Source organism: Platalea leucorodia (genome assembly GCF_965183815.1).
Source record: "Platalea leucorodia genome assembly, chromosome: 5".
Taxonomy (NCBI): Eukaryota; Metazoa; Chordata; class Aves; order Pelecaniformes; family Threskiornithidae; genus Platalea; species Platalea leucorodia.
This window is the reverse complement of record NC_138827.1, coordinates 96,625,194-96,638,977: the sequence shown is the minus strand read 5'-3', so window position 1 is coordinate 96,638,977 and position 13,784 is coordinate 96,625,194. Positions and strand designations below refer to the sequence as shown.

The window sequence follows — 13,784 nt, the reverse complement described above, 5'->3', positions numbered from 1 at the left end:
GATGAAGTCACATTTGCTTTTCTACTCTTCCCACTTTTTCTTCAAATACACATTCACTGTATGAAATGTCAGTGCATGCAACATCAGCCATTTTTAGTTAATTTACCATTCAAAAGTGCATGTGAATGCTTTGTTTAGTACCTCTCACTGTTTATTGTCTTGCATTTGGTCAATTATAATTTTCTTCTGCTACTATGATAACTGTTAATTTTATTTTATTCAAAAACCTCTGAAGTTTATTCTGGTCTTTTAGAAGCTTATCTAATTCACAGCACCCTATGGCCTGCATAATTTTCAACACTTACTACTGACACCATTTACAAGTTGGTAACAAATATATCCACTGTTTTGGAAACTCAGGATATTCCGTGTGAGAGAATCTCTGATTTTCTTAGATGGTACAGCGATACTCTTTACAACATTAAGAAAATGCTTCCAATACTTGTGTTAAGGTTGGAGTTTAATATATCATAGTGACTATCTGATTTTAGCAGTTTTCCTGATAGCCAGTGTCTGAGTATGATCAAATTATCTAGATGTATTTGGCATTCTGCATGAAGTCTCGTTTCCTGCCTTCTAAGTTACTTAATGAAAATGGTTCCTTAACTGTAACTGCAACTGTTTGGAAATTTACCTTTGTGGTGAGACCTATATGTATTTCTGGATTGGTGAACAGAGTCATTATATTACAAGATTTGAATTACAAAGGAACTTGCAGCAATATCTGATGTATTTCCAAACTGGTGTATTCTTTCTTGAATGATATATGGCTCTGAATCACAAACTGAGCATTGCTAGAACAGTATTGATTAGTTACTTTAAGTTTGTCGCTGAGAAGAAAAGGATATTGAATGCTTCTGTCAGCAGTTTTGGTGGAGGTATTTGATTGGATTTTGTATCAGATCCTCACAGAAATACAGTTCACACAAAATCACAAAATCCAGCTCATTTCACTACAAAATAGCAATATGACGTAGATTGTATAATGAGGATATAATTTGTCGTGCATTGGTGTTTTGTTTTTTTTTTTTAAATACTTGTGCTAGAAACCTCAAAGGAAACATTCCGTGATGCTAGGTAGTAGCCGCCTTCTGGTTGTTGTTTACTAGCACAAAATAGAGTAACTTCATGTAGTGAATGATTCTACGTAAAAGTGCTATTTCTGTTGAAATTCATGTAAAAAAATTCAATCAGCAATACAACATAATAGGACAGAGAATAGCTTTTCAATGGGAGTGCTGATATTAGAACAATGTCTTTTGAACAAAAGCTGTATATAATACAGCCATCAAGGTGTATTATCAGACAATCAAAATAGACGGTAACAATTACTGTATTTCATTGTAGACAGAAAACATGGGTTCATATTACCAGAATATATTCATGGTGCCATTTACTTTCATCATTTGGTTAAATGATATATTGGTTATTTGATTTTTGTTTTATCCTAAACACAGTTTCAAAAATAACACCAGAATGCATTTCTAGTAAGTCAAATGGTGGGAGCTGTGACTTTGCTGGATGTAATTGTGACGTGAAAGGTGCTCCTTAGATCAGGAAACTTCAAATGCATACACCTTAATTTTCCAAGTCGTCAGTCTTCTAATTGCCATAACACCATTCATTACATTAGCATTAATATATGAAATATATCTAGGCAATTTGCCCAGTTCTAAGTACAGTACATAGTTGTCTTCCATAAATACTCAAACCACCATTAATGAAAACTAATGGCCCATCAAAATTTGCATTCAGAGTACTGCTTGAAATCTCCAAAGGACTGTCCACAATGCTAGTGTAGCAATTTTTGGCATTTGAAAGTGCTGTTTCCCAACATGTTGCTGTGCTTAATGCTAATTACCCAACAGAATGGATAAATACAACAATTTTAATGTATATCATAACCCAGTTTCAGCAACGAGATTGTAATTAGTGATCGAACAACACTCTTGTTAGCATAATCAAGCAAATAAATAATTTAACTTCAGTTTGATATTTGAAGGTTTCAAATAGCATTATTTCTTCCCTAGTTTGTGAAAGCAAGTTGTATTTATGCCAAAGTCAAGTGGTTTTGTAAAATCATCTAGTATATTTTAAAATGAATACAGAAATAGATTAATTCATCCTACTACTAGAAATCACAGCTGTGTTACATGTTGGGGTTTTTTTTGTATGAGACTGTGTTGTGGTCTATATCGGCTACCCAGCAGTTTCTGAACAATTAAAACCTCTATTCTTTGGGTCTTAGGGCATAACTAGCCAGCTGGGACCAGTTTGTGTTTTTTGGCAGGTAGCCATAAGAGGTTTGACCTCAAGATGTCTGTACTTCAGAATTTGTGGGTTGTATTTTTGGGGTTTGGTTTGGTTTTGGTTTTTTTATGTTTGAGGTTGGTTTTGGTTTGTGGGTTGTTTGGTGGTGTGGGGTTTTTTTTTGTTTTGTTTTGGTTTGGTTTTTTTTTGTTAATATATCTGAAATGTCATGATTTGCATGAGCTCCATCTTACTTAAATTTTGAAGTTATCTTTCTCATTTAACTCCCCATACTGTATCCATATCTCTTTCTAAAACTTGTCGTGCACCATATAAAGCCTTCATGTAAAAGAAGAATAAATACTAGTTCAGTAAGATTTTGAGAGTTATACTTTCAATTAAATGTTTATCCAGGTGTCACGTTAACAGGGATGGAAGAAGATAAAAGAATCATTATGAAGTGTATTTTGAGTATTCACTTGTGATTTGTCGTGATTTGTCATTTTTAATGGTATAGGTGTCGTAGGAGACTACTCAACCTCTGTGTTCACAGTCAGGTACTTCAAGGACTAGTAATGAGTTTATGCTGTGATGATTTCTGTTTCTTGTGTTGTAAAGGGAGGGAAAGAAGAACTCTTATGATCTGACATGTCTGACACCATTGCTGGAAATTATCTAGATACTGTTAAGTGTATATGAAAGCAGCAACAGTCTCAATTTAGTAGCTCAGTAAGAAAAAGAGGCATACAGGGGAACATTCAGTTGGTGATGCAGAAATGCTTTGGCTCTACACTAATACTAAAAGGGAGAAAGGAAACTATTTGCGGTGTAGATAATTACTGGTAATTGAACTTCTTGATTAAGCACATGCCGTGACTTCATGTCTTGGCAAAAGAATATGCGAAGTTGGTTATTTGGGCGGTTTTGCTTGTTTCCTTTCCCTAAAGAGACAGGGAAGTGAGCAAATTGCAGTTTTGAGAGGCTGTCGAAACCATAGCCAAGCATGAGGTTTTGCACAAAACACTGAAGAAATGCCTGAAAGAGTTTGATCACTTCTTTGAAGTAAATGATGCAAAACACCAAAACTGTATGTGTTTTGCTTCCTTCCTGTACTCCAGTCTTAAAAAAAAAATATTTTATGGATGGGTTTGGATGTGTAAAACAGTAAGTTCTAGTATACTATGCGCAAGACAGCAGTCATTACCAAAATTATTTAACGGACCATTCTGATTAGTGGTCAAATAGAGGATTCGAAGACTGAAATCACTTCTTCACATACAACCATTTCGTCGAAAAAGTTAGCCTAAACTTTTAGGATAGATAATTTATTATTGTGCGTCACAATCTCACAGAAAAAAAAAAAAGTCAAATTCCTATGATTTCCCTTATGGATTATAACACATAGTCACTTTTATATTCTTATCTCACATCTGTCTTTTTGCTATAATTCACACTATCAAAACTGAGCACAGGAATTTCTTGTTCTAAGGACTGTCTGATAAAAGAATCATCAGGTGCAAGCTACTATTTAACAGATTGATATTGCAGGATGATCTTTTCACTCAGTTAATTCTAGCACCTTTGAATGCATGGGATGATAGATTGCCTTTAAATTTTACACAGGTTTCACCGGAGAGTTCCATTTGTGTCTCCAAGTCTTCATATTCAGAATATTTTCATTCTGTAGATTGTTGTCTCATCATGTACCTATGAAGATTACTCAGTAAATGCTTTTTTTCCTTGATATTTTCAGAGTTTATTTTCTTTTGTGTAGTAGCTTTTTACAGTTACTGCAATGGAAATTATTTTTCAGATCTGCAGCTTTCATCATGGAACACTTAACTGTCTGGCTCTATAAATTGGTTATTTAAATATTAAAACTGCAGCATAGACAATAATTCATTTAACTGAAAAGAAAATTAACTGGAAATGAAGTTAATACACAATATTTGTTGGCAAGGCAGTGTTCCCGAAGTTTAAAAGTTTTTTTCGATCTAGAGTTTTACTTTTGGTTCATCTACAGTAATAATTTTTTCTGTCTGAAATGAAAATGCTGATGATGTTAAACTCATAATTATACAGACTTGCCCCATTTATTTCAAGATGTTTAAAAGATACATAACTATTTGGAGGAAAAAAGGAAGTGTTCGTACTTTTTTCTTCATGTAGAACATCGCTGTGAGATTGTATTTCACAGTAATTAATACTTTAAATGTGGTTATGAGTAAAATGTTAACTCACTGCAAAGCAGTAGTTTGTTAGTAACCTAAGCGCGCGGTACTGCCCGTATACCGCTATTTACGTTGTTGCAGTTTAAAAATACACGTGACAAACTGAAGATAAATTCAAATTGCTCCTATAATTTCTTTTCCTTTTTCTGTTGTTTTCTCTTTCATGGTTAAATTTAACATTCACACAAAAACTACATTGTGTTGCCCTTGAGACTATTGGTCAAATCTAGGTCTGAGGTAATATGGTATTAAAATGTTAGCTAGTTCAGTTTATTTAAAATAGTCACTTTTCCAAAAGGCTGAGAGCAGAGAAAAGTTGCTTGCACTTGTTTTTATCCCATTTTATTAACTCGGAGAATATAACAGAGGTGGGCCAATGAAACCTTGTTTCTTTACTGAGACTTCCTAGAAGGCTAGTACCAGAACTACGTTTTATTTGATTGGTTAAGTTTTACTAACAAAATAGCTTAAATTTCTTTATAATATAGGAATATAGGAAAAATATAGATTGTGGATCCTCAGAAGTATAATTTTAAATTCATAACATAAAAATTCGTAACTTCTTTTCTGAAGTGGTGAGCTACAGAGTGTTAGCCAGTCACTAAGGTGAGTGACTTCACCTAAGTCAAGAGAAACTGATAAGTTGAAATGAGGTCATCGTGCTGTTTAAGTCTTGTGAAGGGAGTGAGGACTCAGGTAGGGTGTTCTGGCATTCAAAGAAAATGAGAAACAGACACTGTGAAATGTATTTTGGACTGTGGAACTTGTCAGCCTGGAACATTGAGGCCATCTAATCATAGATATGATCATAGATATCATAGATAGATATGATTAGAATGATATTCTGATGCACTGGGAGGTAGAGCCTGCTTTTCATTTTTTTTAGTTATTGATTGTAATTTGTTTTTAATGAAAAATTTGTGTTAGCATTGCAAGCAATTTTGTTCACTTGCAAAAATGAATTTCTTCCCTAGCGTAAAGTCAGTAGAATTTCCATATATAACTAGGCATTTTAATTTAGGATTTTCTATAAAGTAGCCTCAAATCAGTAGTTGTTGCAGCAGAAGTGGAACTGGTGAAGAGTGCTTTCATGTCTCCTGAATCTTAATAACACAGTACTGTTCAGCTTCACTCCAGAACCTTCTCTCCGTAATACCTCCAGTGCAATACCCCACATCTTTCATCTGAAGACCTCACCCCAGTTTCTCTCCTGCTCTTCTGCACAATAGATGTCTCTACTGTAAGCACTTGCAGAGCCTTCCCCCATTCACAATTCCACAACTCGCTATCACAATACCTCATTTTCCTCAAGTATTCCTTAAATTTCTCTTTTTTATCTCCCCTCCATTCCCCATCTTCTCTGTGTCAAAACAAAGCACAGGCTGTTGCCGCTCTGGAGCTACACATGAAGTGATACGCTGGCCAGCACATGTGCTGCATGGCCATCTGGCTGCCAGCAAACTGAAGGGATTCAACCCGTCAATCATTCCGCTATTTTGCAGTATGCTGGGGCTCAGTCAGGCAAGATTTTGTATGGAGTGGCTTTTGAGTTCATCAAGGACATATAGCATATGTGTATTCTTGGTTTTGCTTCAAAAAGAAATCTGTATTTTGACAAAGGTTGCGTTAGCTCTGTGCATTGATTTTTCCTAAGGTTTTAAATAGTTATCAACATCTAGCAGAAGTATCTGATGCCCCTGCTGTGAAAAGTAGAATACAGTATGTTGTTATTCCCGTTACATTTGATAGAAATAGCTGGCAGTTCTTTGCATTTGGATTTGTTTGTCTACAGCTAGAAACATCAGTAAGTTCTTCACTGAAATAATGCTCTTATGCATTGTCTGAAGGCTGACATTAAGAGTTAGCATTGGCTAAGCGTTTTCCGTGCGTTCGGTATGCTCTGTGTTTGTCTCACTCAGACAGGAAAGGACTGATTTGCTTTGCTTCCAGCAACCATTGAGATTTGATGAATAATGGGAACAAGCTGGCTGAAATTAATTATGACAAAAATGAAAAGATTATGTTACAAGGGAAACAGCTGAAGGACTTGGCATTGGTTAGGTAAGGAGCTCTTCACTGTGAACATTCAGTTGCTATGAGTTAGCCGAGTTCTTGTTTCGGATGCAAGTTTAAGTTCTCAAGTGCTTAGTCTGTTAAAATTAGGCAGTAAGCATAGTTAGACAGTAATCATCATTACTACGTTTATTATTCTTTTGGATCTGACAAAAGTTTGCTCGTCTTTCAGAACTACACTTTTGCAATTTCAGTCCATTCTTTAGTTTCCTCTAGACTGAACTGTCACCACATACCTCATGGAAGATATTTATGTAGAATATGTTAGTTGGTATTAAACAAATGGTCGCACCTTGAGTGTGTAATGCTGGTGCCTGCGTATGTGAAATATAAAGGTTGGGGTTTTTCTCTCTTGGCACATGGCAAGTCACAAAAGCATGTCATGGCTGATTTCAGTACCCCGATTCTCAAGTTGCGATAGTCTCAGATGTGATAGAACAGTGAGGAGTCCTTGGGCACCCCTGATATATGACACTTGACGGTGGTCCCTGACAGTATGGCGATTACGAGTAGCAGTGCCATACTACAGAGCTTTTCCATCATCACCCGAGCGTCTTCATTGAAAGACTGACAGGACGTAGCTGTTGTAGAAAGCAGTTCTATGATCTTGATGTCATCGTTCAGAGCTACAGTAAAGCTAATAACTGTGGCCTTTTATATTAGTGGGGTTATAAAGAAATGCCAAGAGAGTGAAGGGCATTTCTAGCATTCTTCTGATTTCCCCTCATTTTAACCTATTCCGTCTTCCAAGTCTTAGCAATAGCGAATACAGATTTTCTATGAGAGCTGCTGTGAAGGTTTTCAAAAGTGCATATTTAATATTCTTTTCTTCTGTTTGCATTATTTCTTCTTGCTGTGTTTCCTCATAGGTCGTCTTTGCTTTTTTCTTTTTGCTTTGTGGTTGTTGTGACTTATTTTATACCTCATTTGTTCAATATCAAGTGATGGCATGAAACATGAAATATTCAAAACTTGGTAGGAATACCACCCTAATACTGGTTTGAGGAAAAGTAGTAAAGAGTATAACCATAAAGCAACTATAAACCATCGACTCTGAGGCATCTCACTAGCTTTTGTTAGGTGAATAAAAGACTAACAAGCTCTTTAACTGAAGAGGCTCTTTCATTAATTCCAGCAGGTAATGAGTCAAAGTCTCAGAATGACAACCTGGTAACACTGATAAATGCTGTATATTTCTGAACAAAACTAAAGCAATCCCTAATGTTGATATTTAAATTGTTAATGGGGCTTCAAAACCAACATTTTCCTGAAGTGATATAAGTGAAATGAAGTAGAGAATATACATCTCATGTATACTTTTCATTTTCTTGAAATTTCTTTTAAATTGCTTGTTTTCCTATGCTGTTGTTTGAATTGTTATGAAGATTATCTTTACATTAATACTGACATTTGTATCTTAATTTCTTTTTTAATGAAAATTTACATTCCACAGTAACCAATACGGCCACAGCAATATGACCAAACTTAGTGTTTCTGTCCTCCTGTTGCTTAGAATCCTGTATGAATTTAAGTGAAATATATATGACTAAGGTCACCTGAAATCCAACCCTTGAAAAAATATGTTGCATATACTGCAGTTGCGCATCAAGTGAGAATTCTCTGTCATAAATTTTTGACCAGTCCTACATACTATAATTCAAGTATTCTGCACATGTGGATTGACAAGGATGGTTTGAAGTTTTATCCTAGTATGCACATAGTATGTCTCATTTTTTCTGTTATTTTAAAATCTTGTGTGAATTACGGTAAAAAAGTTACTGTTAATTTAAGTTGTTAATTTCAATAATTTCTTTAAGACAGTAACAAGGCTCTTAATTATTTCTATGGTCATTGTCATACTTATTAATTTGAACACTCAAGTCAAGTAATGAAAACCTGGAACCAGAGTTCCTGTCATCTCTACGTACATAAGGAATAGATATAGCAAAGTTAGAGAACAAACCCTGTGTTGCAGTAGTATATGATCTATGAATACGGTTTTGTAACTTTCAGTTGTAAATTGGGCATAATTCAGGCTTTCCACTTAAAAATGTGTGAAAACCTATCACCTAAAGAGAAAAAATTAAATTTTTAAATCAAAAAATTTCTAGTTTAAAAATAAAATAAAAAAATTCTTCTTTGAGCAATTTTTGTTAAAATTGATCTGAGAATTAACCTCAAAAGCTTTTTTCCACCTTAGGTTTCAAACATATATAATTTGATAGTAATCCTCTTAATTTTTAAAACTTGAAAATTTTACAGATAAAAAGCTTTGGTGGGCAGACCAGAACTTAGCTCAGATCGGTACCTGTAATAAAAAAGATGGAAGAAACCCAACTGTCCTGCGAAACAAAACTTCAGGTGTTGTACATATGAAAGTGTATGATAAAGCAGCACAGCAAGGTATGTTAAATTTTAAGCATGTTTAACCAACTTTTAGACTGCATAGTATTTTTTCCCATGTTATTCTCCAAACATGGCTAGAACAAAAGAATATGTATTTCATTGTAATTCAGTGGTAAAATACTATAAAATATTTTATTATTGAATAAATTACTGAATATAATAGGATAATTGATTTAGAATATCTTCCTGATATATTTTATCAGGTGTTTTCTGAAGTTTACACGATAGTGAAGTTTGAAGTTCTTTTAGAGACTCTAAGTTTAAAAATTTTAGTCAAAAAAAATCAGTTAGTGGGTGATCCTGATCTCATATTACTGAAATTTTAAGAAAGTGAAGTATTATAATTCATTAATATTCTTAATAATCTGTTTGTTTTAAGACAGTTTAATTTAATCTAAATTGACAGAAGTGACAGTAGTATAAATCAAAAGTGAGACAGCAGAAAAATGGGGGAATATTGCTAATAATGGTAAAACAGTTGACAAAGTGGGATCTAAGATAATATGAAAAAGTGTAATTTGGGGTCATGCACACAGTTTTATGAATTTGGAGATCAGAGATGAAGACATTTGGGAGATTGTTTAGAAAGAGATTATTTCTGATTCCAGCTACTTTCAAAGTGTTGGTTGATGGTTGCACTGAAAGTGATGAGGATAGGATCTACATGAAACAAATAATTTTGCAAAGAAGCTTCCAAAAGAACACAGGATGGAGCTAAGCTGTCTGATATCAGATGGACAATAAGTAGTCTGTGTACGGAGTACATTAATTCGGCTCCATACTGTGCAGGTCTGGGAACACTTGCCATTTTACCTAATCTAGGAAACACCAGAGATGCTGTGCCAGTTTTACCCTTAGTTTTAAAAGTAGTGGAACACTAAGTAATAAAAATTTAGGCATTTAGCAATGTTTCTGTCCTTTTAAAATGCTTGAGCTCCCTACCATGGAGACACACAGATAGCCTCATGAGTGCCCAAATGTTAGCAATATCTGGTGTCTGTGGCATTAATATGCATCTTCCATTGTACAAAGGTCAAGAAAAGGAACACTTCTGTCTTTTTGTACTACTGAACTTTAACCATAATGAGAGCCCTGAAGGCGTGTAGTGAAATGCCACCTTGCTGATCTATATTTTGACAGAGCAATGTCAATGTTTTGGATATGAGAATTAAACACTGTAGATGGGATTCAGCTTTACACTTGCATATTTTTTTTAAAGAATCTTTGTGTGTCTCATATGCATCTTGCATTTCATTAAATCAAAGTGATATAAGAGCAAACGTGATTTGAGGGCACTGACAGATTTCTCTGTATACAAATACAAGCTTTATCTGAGGATACCTGAGACTTTGAAACCTCACCTGTCTTTTCCATTTGTATGGTTGGATCGTTAGAGAACATCTATGATTTTAGATGAAGAAATGCTTTCTACTTCAAAATTAGGAATGCAAAAATAAATGTGACAGGTAGCTCTCTGATTCATGTGGGCTTGCTAACTTGTAATCAACTAATTCCTTAAATGTCTCAGTAGACTTCAGTGGTTGTTCGTGAAGCTTCAAATTTCTGAGGTGTTTATTATACTATGTAGAATGTTTATTATAAATCTGTTAAAAATGTTCATCTATTACTTAAAAATAAATATTGCTTTAATTAAGAAGTAGAAGCATGGATCTGTGAGATCACATTGGAGCGTATTTTAAATATACTAAACAAACGGTGGTTCATGAAGATATGAGGTTAACATAACATTTGATGAATTAATACAACATGATCAATGATTTGCTCATGATCTAGAATATGGTGCATCTAGACTAATGTCAGTGAAATTTCAGCATTGCTACTCACAAACTTAATGTAGTATTTTGAGTTTTAACATATGCTTTTACTTTAAAATAGGCAGATTCTTCTTCAGAAAAAGTGACTTATTTAAAAAAATCTTTTAAGGAAAATATCTGCTATTCTAAGTGCGCAGGTAAAATATTGTAAGAGTGAAGCATGGAAGAGTATATGAATAGTAGCAGAGCCTGAACTATTTCATGCATATCTCAATTTTTCAAAGTAGTTAGCTGAACAAAATTTGGTTTTGGTAATATTAATAAATTGATGCCAACACACATTTTTAGTCAGGATTGCACTGTTCAAATTTTGTTTCCTCTTGTCTCTTCTCCTGTCATGTTATAGGTAGCAATTCCTGTCAGTTAAACAATGGTGGATGTTCCCAGCTCTGTTTACCAACATCAGAAACCACCAGGACCTGTGTGTGTACAGTAGGCTACAACCTTCAAAAAAACCGTATTGCATGCAAAGGTAAAATGCCCTTTAATATTTATTTTAACTAACTTCAGTTTTATGGGAACACTGTAATGAGTAAATAAACTTACTTTATTGATTTTAAGTTAAATAGCCTTACTTAATATGCTTGATGAAAGCAGAGACAGAGAAATGTCTGTTGTGGTTAGGACAGAATTTCAATTTTGCGCTCTAATTTCTTTATTTAGTTCTGCACAGCTTTTTGTGGAAACTGAGGAATATTTTTTAGGTTTTGTTTGTTTTGGTTTGGTTTTGTTTTGTTTTTTTTGGTTTTTTTGGTTTTTTGTTGTTTTTTTTTTTTAATGTAGGCAGAAAAACAGACCATTTGAGCGATCATTAATAGCAGTACGTATTTGTCCAAGGTCATACACCTTAACTTATAAATTATAGGCTACAGTATCTGAAAGGCTGGGTATCTAATCTTATTGTATTGCCCCAGTAAGGCCTGATTATTTTTTTTTTTTTTTAATTTTATTTAATTTTAAATCTTTTGTCTATTTGAGCAGGAAAAAAATCAAAGGATAGCTTACGTCCAAAGTCCTACTTTTTGCCTGAATAATACAAAACAGCCTTATGGTCAAGGTGCCTTATAGTTGTATAAATTTAATATTTATTCCTATGAGGGATTGCTACCTCATCTAGTTAACAGTAGAGTATACATGGAAGCAGAATTAAGCAACATACATGTGGCTTTTCTACTTCTTCAGTGCTTTTCGTATGTGACAATAATATGTTCTTAACATTTTTTACTTTTTTTTTTTTAACATAGTCATGTTTACTTTTACAATTACTTCTTCAGATATTTATCATTTTCAGTTGTGGGTTAAGGTAAAACTGGTGGATGTTGTGTATTTGAAATGTATACCTCCTTTAGATATACTGTTTTCTAGACCATAACAGCTTTTTATGATTAAATTTTCCTTCAATTAAAAAGAGATCATGAGTCAAAAACATTTTTATTCTGTCTTGAATATTCATGAAGAAAATTTGACAAGTACTGTTCTGTACATATATACTTGTTTAGCATTGCTCTTTTCATTTGCTAGCTAGATTTCTTCTTGCTTAGAAGAAAATTTTGTTATTCACTAAATGAAACTTTTTAGTCCACATTCTTAGGGTCTTCTACTAGCTAGCTCTTTACAAAGAAAGAAATTTTCAAAGAATTGATGTGAAGAAAAAAAAGAACTATTTTTGTGTATAGTAGTTAAAATTCTTCAAGAAATAGTTATGTATCATCATGCTGCATAATTTCTCTTGAACTTAGAAGTGTTCTGATATATGAACAGATTAGGGCAACAGAGTATTGGTTCTAATTTTGGTTGTCGACAATTAGCTGTGATTCATCTCAACTGGGAATGACTACATAACAAGACCCCTACACAATTAAGTTTCTTTCTACCTTATAGAAATAGGTGTATCTGGAGTGTGATTAATCTAACATGAAAGCAGACATTTCAAATGCATCAACTGCATTATTCACTAAAACTATGTATTTCTCTCTATTGTCTAAAGGAAGTCTGCATGACTAAATGAGGTGAGATGAATCTCATGCCTCAAAAGACAATTTACAGCCTTGAGTCCTGCTTTCCACAAGTTCTTTAAAATTCTCTCTTGCTAAATGTGGACAGAAAGTGCAGATGTGCACTGAAAACTTTCTTAAATTTCTCATAATTCAAAAACATTTGCTTCTTAAGTTTTAATTTTCATTACTGCTAATTACTTAATGCTCAGGTGATGCTTGAAACAGACAGTGATTCCCTTCTCTTTGTAAGACTGCGTTTATCATTTAATGAGAAATACGCCATAATAATTCATGGATGTTTTTTCAAAGAGATGGAGTTATTCTGGAAAACTACAGAGCAGTATCGGAAAATTATGTCTAGTGCTTGTTAATTCCTCAAGTCCTGTTAATTGGGGAAGTCTCCACTTTGCTCTCATTGTCTATTTTGTTTTTACCATAGGTATTGAATCATTTCTTATGTATTCTGTTCATGAAGGAATTAGAGGAATTCCTCTTGATCCAAATGATAAAATGGATGCTTTAATGCCTATATCTGGAACTTCATTTGCTGTGGGCATAGACTTCCATGCAGGTAAATGTTATGTATAGTTTATTTTATGTATGGTAAATATTGTATACTATTCTTATAAATGAAATAAACCCCCAGTTTTCAAACCTTCTAATTACAACTATATTTGAAGGAATTGGAAGTTGGTTGTGTGTTATAGTGTTACCCTCTAGCTATTTATTATTTATAGTAAATGGAAAAACATGTATTATGTATATGTAGCTTGCACTAGCAACATTATGCGCTGTTTTTCAATGGAGACATCACTGAGAACCTGAGTAGGAAACTTGTGGTTTTAGAGAAAGTGGTCATAAATCCATAAGAAAGCAGGTTTCGTTCATTTTTCATAGAAAAAAAGCTCGTTCCTGTCATGAGACCTTTTTTCCACTGAATTTTCTTAGTCCTATGTGTTGTACCTAGCAGGTGGTTTTGGCAGCTGAGTGGG

At 33.9% G+C, this 13,784-nt stretch overlaps 1 protein-coding gene across 1 annotated transcript in view; it reads left to right on the top strand.

The window, feature by feature from the left end:
• The window catches only part of LRP1B (LDL receptor related protein 1B), a gene marked incomplete at both ends in the record, with an annotated part of 755,097 nt that overhangs the window by 545,928 nt on the left and 195,385 nt on the right, over window positions 1–13,784 (top strand). The window contains 3 exons of the mRNA XM_082312062.1: window positions 8,817–8,957; window positions 11,142–11,267; window positions 13,232–13,363. Of these exons, the coding sequence (XP_082168188.1) occupies window positions 8,817–8,957; window positions 11,142–11,267; window positions 13,232–13,363 (399 nt within the window). The remainder of the gene's footprint in view (window positions 1–8,816; window positions 8,958–11,141; window positions 11,268–13,231; window positions 13,364–13,784) is intronic.